This window comes from Pelodiscus sinensis, chromosome 1 (genome assembly GCF_049634645.1).
Source record: "Pelodiscus sinensis isolate JC-2024 chromosome 1, ASM4963464v1, whole genome shotgun sequence".
In the NCBI taxonomy this organism is placed as follows: Eukaryota; Metazoa; Chordata; order Testudines; family Trionychidae; genus Pelodiscus; species Pelodiscus sinensis.
The window spans coordinates 161,413,464-161,431,693 of NC_134711.1; the positions used below are offsets into that span (position 1 = coordinate 161,413,464).

At 43.2% G+C, this 18,230-nt stretch overlaps 1 protein-coding gene across 2 annotated transcripts in view; it reads right to left on the reverse strand.

Moving 5' to 3' along the window:
• Nucleotides 1-7,389: 7,389 nt before the first annotated feature.
• Nucleotides 7,390-18,230, reverse strand: part of MPZL1 (myelin protein zero like 1) — a 61,668-nt gene continuing 50,827 nt past the window's right edge. For both annotated transcript variants that reach the window (XM_075909088.1, XM_075909093.1), the window contains exon 6: nt 7,390-13,577. In XM_075909088.1, coding sequence (XP_075765203.1) covers nt 13,476-13,577 — 102 coding nt within the window. In that variant the 3' untranslated portion in view covers nt 7,390-13,475. The remainder of the gene's footprint in view (nt 13,578-18,230) is intronic.

Here is an 18,230-nt window from a genome sequence, read left to right on the forward strand (position 1 = left end):
GTCTGCCTTTACCTATACTGTACCTGGTGTCTCAAGTGGCTTCAGGCCTATGAAATCTCTTGTACATGGATATTTAGATTTCAACTGATAATCCCTAAAGTTGACTCTCATACTAAGATGTTCCTCACTTTATCAGAATCGTGTTCCATTGTGTACTGTTCAGTTAATTAAGGTATATTTATTTCCCTGGTGAGTGAGAAGACCTTGATGCCAACGCTGGATCGCTTCAGAGTAGAACATGACAGATTGTGGCTAAAATGTGCCTGTTCTAGAGGTATTCTCCACCCCACCCCTCAAATGCATCTCTTTTATAAGAGACCCTTCTGTGGGAGGGAGTGTCCTCTTAAATTCCATGCTTTTTAAATTCACTGTAGTTTAAGGGAGAACTAGATAACCAGCTGGAAGGATGAAAAGGATTCAAGTGATGGAGGTGAAATACTCTAGCCCCTTTAAAAGAAGATAGCAATTCTCAGCATTACTTGCCTTTTAGCAGACCAAAGTAAAGCCATACATTGCCTTTATTAGAGTATATTCTGACTTGTAAAATGTCTAGGCATTATGGTTAGGTGTCCTGATAATTCTTGCAAGCGTGTATCCCCCATAGATGAGTGTTCTCCCTGAGTCAAGTATCAGAGGGGTAGCCGTGTTAGTCTGAATCTGCAAAAGCGACGAGGAGTCCTGTGGCACCTTATAGACTAACTGAAGTGTAGGAGAATAAGCTTTCGTGGGCAAAGACCCACTTCGTCAGATGCATGTAGTGGAAATTTCCAGAGGCAGGTATAAATATGCAGGCCAGGATCAGGCTGGAGATGACGAGGTGGATCCAATCAAGGAGGATGAGGCCCACTTCTAGCAGCTGATCTGGAGGTGTGAATTCCAAGAGAGCAGAAGCTGCTTTTGTAGTTAGCAAGCCATTCACAGTCTTTGTTTAATCCAGAGTTGGTTTGTCAAACTTAAAGATGAACTGTTGCTGGTGTAGATATGTGGGCAGAGTTGGCACCGAGGTTTGTTGCAAGGATTGGTTCCTGAGTTCGAGTTATTATGGTGCGGTGTGTAGTTGGTGGTGAGAATATGCTTCGGGTTGGCGGATTGTCTGTGGGCAAGGACCGGCCTACCTCCCAAGGCCTGTGAAAGCGAGGAATCATTGTCCAGGATGGGTTGTAGATCACTAATGATGCGTTGGAGAGGTTTTAGCAACATCACAGGACCTAACTAGAACAGCCATACTGTCACTGGTACATTCTCCTGCACATCTACCAACGTAATATATGCCATCATGTGCCAACAATGCCCCACTGCTATATACATCGGCCAAACTGGACAGTCCCTACGTAAAAGAATCAATGGACACAAATCTGATATTAGGAATGGCAACATACAAAAACCTGTAGGGGAACACTTCAATCTCCCTGGACACACAATTGCAGATCTAAAAGTAGCCATCCTGCAGCAAAAAAACTTCAGGACCAGACTTCAAAGAGAAACTGCTGAGCTACAGTTCATCTTTAAGTTTGACACAATCAACTCTGGAGGATATGTGACTGCATTTCCCTCCCGCCCTCCTCCCCCACCTAGTATTTTCTCATTTGTTTACAATCAACTAAAGTTGTAGAACCATGCCATAGAAATAACCCCAAAGCTGGCCTACACCAGCTTACTCAGGCTGTTTCACTACTGTGTAAACTTCTGGGCTTTGTGCCTACAGGGTCCAAGTCTGAAATCTACATAGAAATGAAGCAGTTCTGGAGCCTGTGCCAGCTGGGAATTTTTATTATTTGTGTTGTAAGCGTATCTTCAGTGAAGCTGGTCCCTGTATGACAGACATAGTAGATAACGGTGTGTAGTTTAGAAAAGGCAGCTTCTATCCACCCCCAAAGGAGCAAGCAAGTGGAAGCTACTTAATAGCAAGGTCATAACATGGGGCAGAGAGTAAGCTCTCCCACCCATGCGAGATTTTGTTCTTTGCGGGATGGGTGGAATAGGATTCCACCATTGCACAGGCAATGTCCTCTTCTCTCAAAGTCTGTGGAACATGTAACAATGCATTAGAAGCAGAAACAGCATGTCCTTGCTCTAGTAGTAGATGTTACCAATGACAAACATCACCTTCCTACTTACTCTTTCAAAGAAGGATAGTTTTGTAGTAGTCAATAGTTTGAGTAATAGTTTCTCCCAATGTCAATTTGCCTTTAACGAACACATTATAAAATATAGCCAGAGTTCTTCTGTAATAGTTCCAGAATCAAAAGGTGTTTACCTGGAAGGATTTTTCTGAACTCCAGCTGCTGCTAATGTAATATATTCATTTAGGATACTGTTGTAAGTCCATCTGTAGTACACCTTGAGCTTGCTCCCCACATCCATCCCTGTTAGGCAGATACACCTAACTTCTTTAGATTCCCTCTACAAAGCCTTCATCAGGCTGCTCCAGGAAACAGGCTCTGATCAATTCCCTCAATGATTTCTCAATCAAGGTGGTAGATGAGGTAATAGTTTTAATTGGACCAACACTGCAATTAATAGTGTAGTAGCAATAGCTCCTTGCTCCCTTTCCTCTTTTGACTAACTCCAGCATTAGATAAAAAGTCAGCCAATCATAGCATATGTAGTATTCATCAATACAGCAGCCCCACATTTTTCACGTATTGCATTCTTAACCTTGAGAAAAAGAATATGGTGGTGGTGAGGAACCTAGTTAGTTTTCAAATACTTTAAAGGGCTGTTACAAAGAGGACTGATCAAATGTTCTCCACATCCACCAAATGTAGGACAAGTAGTAACAGGCTTACTCTGCAGCACAGAAGATTTTGGTTAGCTATTAGAAAGCTTTTCCTACCTACAAAGGCTATTTAAACTCTAGAAGAAGATTCCAAGGGAGAGTGTAGCATCGCCTCACAAGTTTTTGCCCAACTTGTTCTTAAGCATCTGTCAGAGAAGGTCTACATTTACTGCCTCAATACAGGGGGCAGTGCTCGATGACTTCTTGGGATCCCGATCATCCCTACATTCCTTTGATTTTATGTTCAAAACATTTCAGAAACCTGAAGACTGTTTCAGCATGCTACCTAGGAAATGATACATGCACATGGGAAGTGACAGAGAAGAGATAACAGTACCATGTCAATGACTAAGATTTGTTTCCCTCCCGCTACTTAATCATTTTGAAACACAATATAAAACCAGATAACATCACCGAGGATCTTTCCTACACACTTTCAATAACAAAACTTGCCCTGGCTCCTGCATTTCATTTCCTTCTGCATAATTTTCTTTATTCTTCTTCTCATCTCTTCTCATTTTGTATCTTTCTCCCTCCATTTTGCTTTCCCTTCAGGAGGGCACACACCTTTTCTCCACTTTCCCACTCTGCTCTTTATGCTTGCCCAGACTCTCTAAAACCAGCAGACCAACAGTTTCAATCTGAGGGCCAAGTATTTCAAAAGAGTCAAAGAGTAAAGACAGCACGATAGGCTTCTGACCTGTTCACCCTGGGGCTCCGTCAACCTAGCAAAAAAGCAGGAAATTGAGCAACTTTCTACTCCTGCTCTGCCGAACTTGCATAACAACTGTCATGCTGGTGGCCTGCAAAAAGGAAGAAACAGAAGTGGGTGATGATGTGTTCTACACCTAATTTTTTTTAAACGACATATTGAATCAAAGACACAGCCAGGAAACTCCTCATTGTTCATTTGGAATCAAGTATAATGTTTCTCAAGTGAACTTCACAGGCCACAGGTTGTATACCACAGATCTAAACAGATTTTCAAAATTATTAGTAAGCTCTACAGTAGTAGAAAAATGTCCAATTATATTTTGGAGCTCAAAGGCTTGGCAGCAGGCTGTGTGTTGAAGCAATGTCCAAGATAGGGTACCAAATAAAGAATCATTTCTAGGCTAGAAAACAAGTTTCTGGTCTGCCTATCCCCATCTCTCCCATGTCCATGCACAGGACAGCCACTTACAGCTAGGAGGTGAAGATGCTGAGGCTGCCAGCCCAAGGCAACTGAAGCTATGAGAAAAGGATTTGCACTGAGGTCAGTGCTAGGGATGTAACAGTGTAGTTGATTAACTGATAAGTAAAAGCTTATTGGTTAATACTATAGACTACATGCATTTTCTTCCCCCAGCCAGTAAATCTTTTAGCAGGCTGGCCAGCAGCCTGGCTCAGTCCCAGCTCATGCCAGGTCTGGGACCTACCCCTGGAGCAGCTCTGCATTTAAAGTGTATTAGGAGGCAGGCTGGCAGCCTGGCTCCATTCTGGCTCGTGCCAGGTCTGGGAGCTCAGACCCCACCCAGAAAGGGGCTGCTGCCACTCTGCACTGCTGCCTCTAAATTAGAGGTAACAGCACAGGGTGACAGACAGCCAGTCCATGAAGGGACTGCCTCCCCTTGCGGACCAGCTCCCACCTGGCATCCCATGCTGCTGCCTCTGACACAAAGGCAGCAGCACAGAGTGCCAGGGAACTCCTCAAGAGTGGGGCCAGAAGCGCACTGGCTGCCAGGCCCACCCCAGGGACTATCAAATAGTCAAGTAACCAATAAGAATTCATGAGGTTAATCGACTATTCAATTAAGTGATATTTAACATCCCTAGTCAGTGCCACTTTCTCTGTCCCCTTCCTGGCTGGAGGGAGGAGATGCTGCTTTTACCCCTGCTGCCAGAAGGGGGACACACTGTTCTTTCTTGTTCACATACACAGGCAGCAAGCTCAAGGCTGTATTTTTGTTGTGCCTCTTATAATGGCATGCCTCTCCATCCATGCCGATGTAATATTCACTATGTGGCCACTCTCACCAAGAGAGAGCTCTCCCAGCAACAAAATGAGACCACCTCCAACGGGGGCGGGGGTTGTAGCTTTGTGGTTGGGAGTGTGGCTGAAGCTCTGGCCACACCAGCGCTTTTCATCACTAACGCTTTTTTCATTGGTGTTTTTCACACCCCTGAACAATGAAAGATGTAATGATGAAAGCTCAGCATAGACAAAAGCCTCAGTCCAACCCAGAGGAGGGAAGAGGAAGCTCAGCTGCTGCTGGAGCCTAGCCTAGAGTGTCAGTTGCTGTAGCTGCACCACAGTAGTTACTCTGACCTAGCTCACTTGCTCTGTCAAAGCCAGCATATCTACCAAAACTGGAAATTACACCTGCAGCATAGATGTTCCTTTCACTGGTCACATTGTAGCCTAGGCTAGAACAGGGCCAGAGCTGACCGCTTCAATATTAGTCTGCCTCTAATGGTATGTCTATACTGGAGCTGGAGGTGTAAATTTCCAGCTCAGCTAGACATATCCACACTAACCAGTCGAGCAAGTGCATTAAAAACACTGCAGCGTAGCCATGGCAGCAGGACAGACTAGCCACTTCCAGTAGATAACAAGGATTTGGACTGCAGCTACATGCACGAGGGACAGCCACTAATGGAGAGCAGGCACATGCCTGATTTTCATAGATCTTAAAGGCAGAAGGTGTTTTAATATTGTCACAGTTCAGAACTTCTGTAGCCCCTCTTAATCATGGGTTCCCAAACTGGCGGGGGAAGGGCGTGAAGAAATTCCAGGGAGGCACGAGGCAAACCAGCCCCCCCATCAAGTTTTGCTGCCCTGCTCAGTTCCTTTTTCTGAGGGGGGGGGGCCTGAGGGTTTTTCAAAAATCAGAAAAGGGGGCATGATGCTGAAAAGTTTGGGAACTACTGCTCTTAATGGTCTCTTAAGGGCACTCACACTAGGCTCCCAGGTCCTCAGCTCTTACCTTTTTTGAATACAGGCAGTCCCCGGGTTACGTACAAGATAGGGACTGTACGTTTGTTCTTAAGTTGAATTTGTATGTAAGTCGGAACTGGTACATATTGTAGGGGAAACTCTAGCCAAACATTTCTCCAGAGCTCAGTTTTATTCTCCCACACCTCACCTCCCTCAGTCCTTTATTCTCAAGCTGAAGTGTCTGCTGAGAAAAGCCGCTCCGCGTCTCCCTGGTCTATTGGGGAGGGGCGCTAGCTTCGCATCTCCCTGGTCTGCTGGGGGAAAGCAGCTACTGCGGGGTTGCCTCACCCCGTTTGTAAGTAGGGATCCGATGTAAGTCGGATCCATGTAACCCGGGGACTGCCTGTATATACCTGAATCTCTCCCACTCCTAATTTTTTTCAGTCTGTATAGTTCCTGGTCTACACAGATATCCCCAGAAAGCCAGACTGCTTAAAAGGCCAGTATCCATGCTTTGCTTTCTCTCCAGAGGTTCTAAGAAATGTATGGCCAGCAATTACAAGTTACAACACAGCTCTTTCTAAGCATGCATATTTATTCTTAAGAGAACAGAGAAAGCATATTAAAAGCAAAAGAAACTACATACATGCTAATAAGTTTACTAAAGATTACCCCAACTCTAACCTCAGGCTCTAGTAGGTATCAGTACTTCAAAAACCTTAACTGGGTTTTCCCTGTTGTTAGAAGTTCATAACAATCTCTGATTCAGAACTAAAGCTATTCCTAGTTATATTTTCTTTATACAGCTTAAGATTTGATCATGTCCTCATGTAACAGATGATCAACAGAAAATGACCTACTCTTCAGAGCAGTTTCAAAAGGTTTTGCATAACCAAAGATGGGGAATTTGTATTTACCTCCCGTTATACTTCCTAGGAAAAGCACTAAACACTGTTCCAAAACTCCATTTTTATCTGGCATTGTTCAGTCCTTTAAACACCCAGGTCTCACAGCAGTCATCTTGCACCTTGAGAGATTACATACAGTCCCAGTTCACCACAGCATAAACCCTTTATTGAATACAATGGATCTCAAAAGACATTTCATTCAATATGGTCGCCTAAGGATATGGCAGGAAGTCACCATCTCTGACTAATATATCTCTGGTCAGACACTGAAGCAGACCAATGGATCTGTTTTGCAAAGTGCAATTATTATTTGTTCTGTAGCAGGGTAGGGAGATCATTCTCTCTACCAGAAAGGATGCCTTTATCTAACAGGATTTGTCTAGAGACTTTTGAAGACTGGTAACAGCATTCTATAAAGGCAGCTTCACAAGGTGGCAGGCTTGCGACAAGACACTGGAAGCCACATCTTCTGAGCTTATTCCCAACACTAATACTGACCTGCAGAGCAGCTTTGGGCAAACGTCTTCACTCTTCCCTGCAAGTCCTCCAAGATCAATAACACCACTTACCTGCTTTACAGGGGAACTGTGCAGCTCAATATTGGTAAAACACACCAAGATCCCCTGCTAAAAGGTTATCCAACCATGCAGTGTTCCAATATTGGTAGCTTATATCAGATGAATGAAAAGGTCATCTTTGTGTTGTCTCTAAGGTGCAAGGTGCTTGTGTATTCCAGTCTCCCCCATAACCAGATAAGACTTGTGCAAAAGACCACAAAAGACCAATAATGGAAAAGAGTGTATTAAAATAGTCACAAGATTACAATAGAAAACATTAAAATCAGTCAAGAAAAATTAAACAGTATGATTTTAGTATCCAAATCAAGAGAATCTGTCCAAAAAAGCACAAAGCGCAGTTGCTATGACCAGCTCTCCATGGCCTTAACTTTATATAGTGAGGCCAAGCAGCATACACATGGCTCCCTTCCACAATTATACACCCATTTTATAGGTGTTTTCCTGCTTCCTCCACCCCCAAAGCTAGTCAGGATATTGGTGCTCTATCCTTTTAGTGGGGAGGTGGCTTTCCTTCCCTGTTTCAGAAGATACTTTCCAAGTTAGAAGTCTGCAGGAATAAGAACCAAAAGTTCCTGTCTCTATGTTGAAGTGTCTCTAATATTCCATGTTGCAGCTGCTTTGGAGGGAAGGAGACCAGACCACATAGAATATTCACCCCAGAAGGCAGGAAACTTCATTCAATTTAAATTCCAGTTCTAGAAAGTGCAGAAATACCTTAAAATAAAAGGGGTTGCTTGTGTTTGAGAGGAATGAGGAGGGAGATCTTAAAAAAAACAAACCACATACATAATGGAATAAAGTCTGAACAAAGTAGTTTATGACTTAGGATCTTCATTACTTGGTCCTGCCTCAGACCGGAGGACAGGACTTAATGAATTGTTGAGGTTCTTTCAGATCTACATTTCTAAAATTCTATGTAGTCTGGTGACCTTTAACATACGATGTGCCAAAATCTAGATTCTGGTATAACGGGAAAATGACTACAACTCAGCAAAGTCAGATACTTCGCCAGATATCTGATCAGTGATCTGGTGCAATCAAGAGGGAAAAAAACACTCCAATCCCACCCCTCTGTATACATAAAAGAAAAATCTTGATTTTAAATGTCCTAGACTGATAGAAGAATAATGTAAACACCAAGCAAGGTTTAAAACAGGTTCCAGGGCATTTATGTTACAGATCATATGGTCCTTCGTCACACCACACCAACAGTGCGCCCTCTAGAGAAACTATTTAAGTGTCGTGCACACACTCACTCACACTCTCTCTCTCTCTCACACACACACATAGCACACAAGTTACAAGGCAGATGGTTACCCCCAAACAACTATTTTCAGTTTCTCTAAGCATAAACTGAAATGTCAGTAGAACTCTACAAAACTCAGAGCAATACAGGTACAGACTGGGCTTTATGCATCAACAGGAATAACTGCTACTGTGGAAAGGCTTTCAATGCAACATCTCCTCTAAGCACCATTTAAAATATCTTTATCCTACCCCCTTAACCCTGGATAAGCTGCCCTGTAGAACTGCAGTCCAATATTGACCTTAGTATGGAAAGGAGTGTTGAGATGACTATGACCACCAATTCATTTGAAAGTAGCAACAGCAGTCCTATGGATGTTCCACCTATATGCTCATTTGCTAGCAATCAACTAAGAGTTGAAAGGTCTCAGTCGATGAAACAGAATTTTGCTGCTTTGCCATCGTTTTAGTTCCAGCAGCATGTTTTCTGAAGGGAAAGACAAGCAAAACAGAAGTGAAACCATCCAAGTAAAAAAAGGTGTCAGTTCCTGTAGCAGACTGAGTCAAGGAGATAACCACAAAGGGTATCTATAACTAACCTTGTTCTCAGTACAGACAGAGTCAGGAGAACTCCTTCTCCTAAAAAGTAGAAAATAGTACGTGGCGCTGACTAGATCCTGTGCTATGAGGTAAAGACAAGATTTAAAAAGCATTCGCCATCGTAGGTACAATGCAATTCCCACAGAGCCTACCTCAGCTTGTTATATTGGAGGCGCCTCTTGGGACAGCACAACTGTGTAAGGCTGGATCTACACTTGGGGCACGCCTACAGTAGGGATGCGACAGCAGCACAGCTCCAGTGCCTTACTGTAGAGGTGCGTCCTAAAGTGACAGGAAAGGTTTTTCTGTCCATGCAAGTAATCCACTTCTTTGAGCAACAGCAGTTAAGCTACTGGAAGAATTGTTCCAACAACAAAACTGCATCTACATCTGGGGTTAAGTCAGTATTTAGGAGGTGAATTTTTCACCCCCCTAATCAATGCAGTAAGGTTAATCTCAGTTTGAAGTGCAGAACAGGGCTTAAAAGTTAGGTCAATACAGCTACATCAGAGAGGGATTTAGTGGAGTCACACCCCAACCCACAAAGCTACACTGACCTAACCTCCTCCCCGTACAGCTACATTGACAAAGCAATGCTTTCAGCATTCAGAGAGGTGGTTTTTCTATACCACCAGAACCCCTTCCCTCAGCCAGTGGTCCTTAACGCAGTGCCTGCGGGCGCTATGGCACCCGCTGGGCCATTCCTGTGCGCCCACCGAGTGATCGGGGCCGGCCCCGCACCCGAGCACGTGGGCGGTGCCGGCCTCCGGGTGCGCAGCGTATGGGCGTCCCCACCTTTGGGTGCATGGCACAGGAGCGGCGCCAGCCCCGAGCATGCAGCACATGGGCTGTTCCGGCCTCAGGTGCGAGGCGTATGGGCGTCCCCACCCTGGGCACGTGGCACAGGAGTAGTGCTGGCCCTGGGCGTGTGGCGTATGGGCAGCCCCACCCCTGGGCGTGCAGCATAGGAGCGGCGCCGGCCCAAGGAGTGCGGTGCATGGGTGGCGCCAGCACCGGGCACACGGCATATGGGTGGTCCTGCCCCCGGGCACATGCGCGGCCCCACCTCCGGGTGCCCGGTGCGTGAGTGGCCCTGCCCCCGGGAGCCCGGCAGCCCCAAAAGGTTGGGGACCACTCCGCTACACTGTGATGCTGGCATAGCTCTGCTGTTGTAATTATGCTGGTATAGTCTCACTGTGTAGACCAGTGTGTCTCAATCTTTTTTTTATAAAGTACCACTTTAAAAAATGATAAGTACCCCCAGTACCTACTGTTTTCAGACACACAACTTTTTTTCTACCATTGCAACACATTTGTTTAAACAACTTAATCATAGCCAGACAGGCGATGAAATTTTGGGGTGTAAAAAGTACAAAAATAAAATGCTGTAAAACTTATTCAGTTTTCTCCAAATTTCAGTTGTGTTGATGTACCCCCAATCTTCTGTTGAGTACCCCTAAGGGTACTCATACCACTGATTGAGAAACACTGGAGTGGACAAGCCCTGAGTAACTGACTGCAGTACAGAAAGGGGTGGTGGAACAAAGCATGCAGGCAATTCATTCCTTTTCATAGCTTCAAAAATAGGTTAATACGAACAGATCATAGTCTGGGACTTCACTATAATGTCATTCAGGCTATGTCTACACTTTAATCTCTATAGCAGCACAGATGCATCTCTTCTGCTGTAACGCTTCAGCATAAACCACTACCTGCAGAAAGCGGATTGCCTATTGGCATAGGTAATCCACCCACGCAGAGAGGTGGTAGCTAAGTTGATGGAAGAATGCAGTCTATACCGAGGGTTATGTCAGTAGCACCAACTATCTGGGCAGCAGATTTCTCACACCTCATGAGACTGACCTATGTCAAGGTAAATTTTCAGTGTAAACCAGTCCTCAATTTATGCTTCTTTTCATGGGAAGGGAGATGGAGGTTTTGAGCTGCAGCAATTTTATACAAGCTTGGCAGGATTCTATTTTTTATTCTTTGCAATTTTGATGGACAATATCAATGCTTATTTTTACCTATCTTTTCGATTTAAATTTTCATAGTTGTGGAAAATTGTGGATTTTGAGTATTTTTTAGTTTAAACTTTCACATCTTTGGGAAATTGAGGGATGAGAATTATTTACTACAATAGATGTTGAGATTTTAACAGAGTTAAAGCAATATAACTATTAGCATACATATTGTCAACACCACATTCCACATATACAAATTAATAGCCTTAAGTCAAACTAATATGCTCTCAAGAAGCATTTTTCTTATTTTGCCTCCATCTAAATTTCACGTATACTTTGTGTCAGTTTGTGCATGCACAGTGAAATCAACATTTCCTGACATTTACCAATTTAAAAAAATCAAATCCTTCCAAATCTAGTCACACAGATTAACTGTTTTACATCCTCATTTCAGATTTTACACCTGTTTTATCACAAACAAAGGGACATCTGATTACCCTTCTTCGGTGCTACAAGCCTTCCTTCTCCTACTTACACAAAGCATTCATCACAAGTAGCGACTTAGCACATACCTCAGCAGCGCCAGCCCTGGACAAGGGCAGCAAATCTGGAGGAATTTTAAAAGCCCTTTAAGGTTTGCACTTCTTTTTAACTGGCAGAGACCAGGTTAGTAGCAAGGACTAAAGAGGAAAATCTGCATGATCTATTGGCTAAAATAGGGTTAAAACTGATCAAGTCCCAGGTCTGATCTCATTAGCGGCAAAGCAATCACAAAATCCTCTGAGCTGAGTGAAACCTGAAGTCAACTCACTCCATTTCCACTAACACAAGTTACTGTTCCTGATGAACAAGCTTCAAAGTTAAGACAAATCAAAGGAAAGGACATTCACAATAGTTTCAGTCCCATACTGCATCAAGTATTTCTGGCTCCAGCTTTAGACAACAACATCTGAAGCTGTTTATATCAGCCATGGAGTGTTGGTTATGTTCCCATAAATGCAAAGCTCCATGTCCCTATCCAGGCTCAGACAAGATCTTCAGGTCACGATGCCCGCAGTTCACTGCACACAAGTGGCAGCTTGTTTCCTTCCAGAAGGACTCAATGAGCCTTTGAAAATATAAGCAAGTATTCATAAAAATACAAGTGAAGAACAAAGAGGATCCAAGAAACCTTGACATTAATCTCTCCAGCATGGGTCTAGCTCACACGCCTTCAACTAGACTAAACAGGTCACGGGGGAGATTCCCAAATGAGCAAGCTAGCCTCAGTGTCAGGAATATAGGTAGGGGTGTATACTCTATGCATTATTTAATTATTCCTGTTCTAGCAGATCACAGAGGGTGGGTCATTAGTAAGAGTCAGTGACAGTGGAACCAAGGATAGTCCTGTCCTCTTATAGCAGCAGGTTCCATTCATCACACTTCTCCCCCTTACTCTAAACTAGCTTCAGGGAAAGACGGTATAGGCAGATTATTGCAAGTAAAGTTTTAATCACTATTCCTTTTCCACAAAGTGCAATGTCATTTCTCTCCAGTAGAGCCCCTGCTTCCTGCTACAAGTGGACAAAACAATCCAGCAGGTTTCACTGGAAGCAGGTTGTGCCAGGGAAGGGTACGTCAGGATCTAATTGAAGCAAGTTACCCAAATATGAAGTTTCTTAGATATCCCCCTTCACTTGCTTATGAAAAGTTGGGTTTTATTTTCACTGCACAAACCCCACTGGATCAACACAGTCCCTGTGTTCTAAGGGACTGGCTTTAAGCTCTAATAATACATGGTCTCAATAAAGGAGTAATTATATGAAATTCTATGGCCTGCAATATACAGGAGGTCAGACTAGATTAGCTAATAATGGTCCCTTCTAGCCATAACATCTATTAATCTATGAGCAATGTCACTGTTATATAAATCTAAAAGTTTGCACACATTTAAAGGGGTGAAGAGTAGACATTTCAAATAGCTAATTTTGACCAGACCCTTTGTAGCTTAACTCTTCCTTCTCCCATTCAGATGAGGACAGTTTTTCTAAGGAAAATATGTATAGCCTGGTGAAGAGGAAATATCCTGTGGAAACTATCTTCCTCATATCCATCCCTTCAAGAAAGAAAAGCCCTGTGAGAAAGGAGCCAGTAAATCTAGAATCCGCTAGCACCTTCCAGTTTCCCCATTAATGATTGAGCTAAAATATATTTAAAAATTGCCATGTTATGAATTTTCTCTTTTTCTCCTCTTATCCTAGATACAAAAGAAGAATATTGGCCATTTATAAGCAGATTTCTTACTGCATCTCAACATGCAACACTGGAATCACTTTTGTACGATTAAATAGACTATTTACACACAACACATATATATCTCTCTGTATTCACATGCATTGGTCCTAGCCTAGGCATCAAAGGCCACATGTGAGTTCTCTGTGTCACATTTGATTCAAGCCATTCCAGTTTGAATTTCTGTTTTGCTTTGGATACGATGGAATTTCCTCAGTTCTTCCGAATGTCAGCATAAACAACAGACTCTGACTTGTTAATCTTGTCACTGTGTCGTCCACCGGAGTGATCTAATTGCGCATAAATGACTGGGCCCTGAGGACAGAAAGACAAAACATAGAATCAGCGCTTTTTTGAATGGATTGCACTTCCCTCTCCCTGCGGCAGGGTCTCTTGTGAGATCATCAATGGAACCCCCCAAAGCAAGTGGACTGCACCTTCTCCTATACAAGAAATCAGGTGCATCACCTTACTTGCAACCTCAGAGTACCGTGCAAAACTGGGGCCTCATGTTAATTGGTTTGGCTGGCAGGCAAGGAATGCAAGGAAGGATTCACAGTTCTGAAATGTATCCATGTTTCCTTAACAGACTCAGAAAGCTATGAAGAAGATGTGTAGCTCAGTCAAAAGCAAGCTAGGGTTCACTTTTTAAGTATAATGTTGTGCTATAGTATGCCACTAAGTGATAGTGTTCATTTTATAAGCTTTAACCGAAGACCTTCAAATCAGTTCCCTACTGGAACACTGGAAGATCAGTTCCTCAAATAGAGTGAATGAGTTCTAGCCTGTAGCCACAGCATGACAGGATGAAATCACCTCTCACCAGCTAAGTAAGCAACTGGTTCAATCCTATGATACAGTAACAAGAACCACTTAGATGCTGCAGCTAGTGATGATATAGTCAATATACCTACCTCATTACTTATCCAGCATCATTTGGTTTTAAAACAGGTCTAATCATGGGGGTCATGAAGGCTCCCTTGAAACCTGAGTAACAATTAGGGCTGTCAATTGACCTGCATTAACACCTGTGATTAACGCAGGACGGGTTTAATGCATTAATTTTAACGTGTTAATCACAGGCGTTAATGCTGCATCCGCAGCTAATCCCTGGCTCCGCTGTTGCAAAGCCCTTTTGAAGCACCAGAGCGGCACCTCAAAGAGGCTTTGTAACACCCTGCTCCAGCGCTTCAAAGGGGCTTTGCAACAGTGGAGCCGGGGATCAGCTGGACTCCCCAGCTGATCCCAGGCTCCTAATGCTCTGCCCCTTAGAAATGCTGCCACGGCGCTTCCAAGGGGCAGCGCTGCATGAAGCCCATGGTCATCTCGAGACTCCAGGTGATCCCAGGCTCCATGCAGCGCTGTCCCACTGAAATGCCACCGCAGTGTTTCAAAGGGGAGGCGTACGCAATTAATCGAGCATTTAAATTTTTTAATCGCTCGACAGCCCTAGTAGCAATATCAGGTCTTGTGTGCAGGTCCTCAAATTGCGTGCTGCCCCAAACATCTCATCTCATCCTTGCGCAGTTTTAAATAGATTTAGTATTCTCCATGATCTACCCTGTTCTGCCAAACTATATCATGTTCAGATAGCTGCACTTCAGTGATCATGGAAGGAATCCTCATATATAGTTTGTGGATTACACCAAAGAACTTGACAGATATTGTGAAACAATTTTGTGTCAATGCTCTAGAGGGCAGCAATGCACATGAAGCGTCAGAACGGAAGTACTAAATGCTCTACTGAAACACATAGGTTTATCATGAATACCTGTGCTCCATGAAACACAACCTGCAGGAGTATGAAGTACAGAGGGTGATGGGGATGGGACTGGAGCATGACATAACCTAAGGATGGGTATCTGAGAAGCAGGAGAAAGGGTGGGAAACTGATTTCAGCAAAAAGACAACTTCTCTACTGTGCTGGGGTACTGCACTTTGAGTGAGTTAGATACAAGGAGCTTCCTTTCAGAAAATTTCAAGGGGAAGAGAAAGAAGCTTTATCACTGTAATGAACATGGTATGAGATTATATTATATCCTACAAAGTTGGAGGAGGGTGCAAAAAGTGCAGCAGACAGACATATGGAAAGCTTAGGGGAGCAAACAAACGGATAGGGATAAAACTACCCCTCATACTCTAAAGCAAACAATTCCCCCAGAGACAAAGCTGAGGAGAGTGCAACCACTAGAGTAGTGGTTTCAGCACAATTGAAAGTCTGCACACTCAGAGTATAGCTATGCTACAGACACTATACCAGCAGAGATACATCACCACACTCTCAGGGCACAGACTCTGTAGCACAGACAAAGCCTAAACTGAAGGGATTTTTCTCTCTGTGTAGGAACACCACCTCCTTGAATCATGGTAGCTATGTCTACAAAAAGCAGGAACATAGTTGCATCTACACCAGGGGGAAGGTCAGAACAGTTATGTCAGTCAGGGGAATGGGGGAAGTGATGTGGATTTTACAAACTTTAGTGACGTCAACCTTACATTTAAAAATACAGACCAGGCCTCAGTCACACTTACGGTGTGTCTACACTGCACCCTTATCTCGAAATAAGCTACGCAATTTAAGCTACAGGAATTGCATAGCTTATTTCGAGTTAATTTCAAAATAGAACGCTATTCCAAAATGTCCCTTAATCCTCATGGAATGAGGTTTGCAGGGACATCTGAATAGCGAACCCATTATATTTCAAAATAATGGGCTTTTTCGAAGACATCAAATAGCTATTTTGGGATACTTAGTTCCGTGGTATAGATGTAGCTTTACAGTCCTAATGAGAACTAAGAGGAAGCAACTGACTTTGCCCCATTCAGAAACATTTAACACACTTAAAAGCTACTTCCTCAGCACACCTACTCCCAGGGAGCCGAATGCCACCCCACGTGTAACTGCTTAAAATTTCAATTACTTAGTTAAATACATTTTAGCATCCCTATTTCAGAGTCTCTTTGCCAGCACTTATTTCCCTTTCCTCAATTTGAGTTGTTTCTCAGCTTCCCTAATCTCTCTGGATCAAAGTGGCCTTCACATAAACCACCAAGACTCCCTTTCCTTCCTGGAAGGATGTGTGTTTCAAATTTGATTGCGTTGAATCAAACACACTGACAATCTGCTCTCCAACAGATTAATAAGGAAGGGGTGAGAAAGTCCAGCCCTGTAATGAGAGAGATTTGCTAGCTGAAAAACAGCTGTTGCATGCTATTGCTCAGCCGCTCTTCAACCACTACTACTTCCAAAATATTCCATTTATCTGTTAAGAGGAAGGGAAGGTTATAAATAACTTCTAGTGGAAACATTTATCAAACTAAGCTAAAAGCCACCTTAAAAAAAGGTGGAGGAGCAAGAAAGGTAACAGTAAAGTAAGGCGTGATGCCTTCCAAAGAACCATGGGTACTGGATACAATTGTCATATACATATACATCATTAAACAGAAAACTGGGAGGAGGAGGAAGGGAAAGATCAAGTAAGATGCTACTAACAGACCTCTCCCACCATCTAAGAAAGTAGAATTTCCTCCAACACCCCCTATTCTCTGGGATTTGTGCTCTGCATAGATCTGCCTGCTTGCAAAATGATCAAATGTCATGTAATTACCCCTGAGAAGCAAATGCAGTAACACAATCAATGCCATTAATGGAACACCTCAATCTTTCCTTCCATAGCAAAATGCTACCCAATTAGGGGAAAGGCCAGAGAGACACGCAGGTTATGTCTACACTACAGAGGGTTTTTTTTCCGGAAAAATGGCTGTTTTTTCCAAAAATCTTCACTTACGACCACACTGCAATCATGTTCTTTCGGGGGGAAAAATTGAAGGAACAGAGGGGTTTTTCCAACATTAGTAAACCTCTTTCTACAAGGAAGAAGCCTTTTTCCGAAAGAGCCCTTTCAGAAAAAGCTGTGTGGACGGGGAAGAGGGAGTTCTTTCGCAAGAAGAGGAATGAGGAAAAAGCACAGGTGTCCTGGTGGCCAGTCCATCCATAGTAATCACAGCTTAAATGCGAGACAGCATCTACATTGATTGGAGACTATCTTTCAAAAAAGCAGATTGCTTTTTTGATGCGCTTTGGCAGTGTGAATGCTCTCTTTCGGAAGAAGATTTTTCAGAAGATTTCTTCTGGAAAAGTTTCTTCTGAAAGAAGCCTGTAGTCTAGACATAGCCTCAGAGTTTTCAAAGATTTTAAACTAGAGATAATGGCCCTAACCCAGAATATAGTTTGGGTGTGAGGAAGGCCCAGAATGCCTTTTAAGTCATTAGATAAAGTGTATATATCTGTTTAGTTGGATTATATTAAGCTTCATTTCACAAAGTACAGACGTGTCTGCATATGGGTATCTGGGAACATCTTTTAAAATCAGAGGGACATCTGGCAATTTCCTTCTCCTTAGTGGTGCCCTGGTACATATTTGGGAAAACATTTAAAATAAGGTTGGCCTAATATTATCTGAGAAAAAAACCTGTTCAGAAACCTGGTAGGATGAGGAAAGTTATCTTCCTGGTAGGATGAGGAGAGTTACTTCAATCTATATAAAAAGCTGGTCAATTAGCTTTTAAAAATACACAAATGCCAAAAGCAGTTTTGATGGATGGTTCAGTAGTTGCAGTGAGACTGAAGTTCATTATGGCTATTCATGATCAACAGAACATTCTGTTTCATGCTAACCTGTAGATGTATAAGTAAGGAATAACTCAAAGCAACCTGGTGATATAGTATCACAGGGCTGTTATTTATCTTAAAATTTATCAATAGAGAGCCAGGAAATTAACTTTACTGGAGCAACAAGAACAGTGAAATTAAACGTACTTATTGCCTGTGAGTCACAGATACATGGGCTGCAATGGGTACATCAGGCCTGTCCCCTACCAGTGCTGGTGCTCTACGTAGCCCAGCTCTACGTAGCCCAGCAATGGCACACATACACCCCCTCACAGGGGAAGCAGGTAGGGTACGGG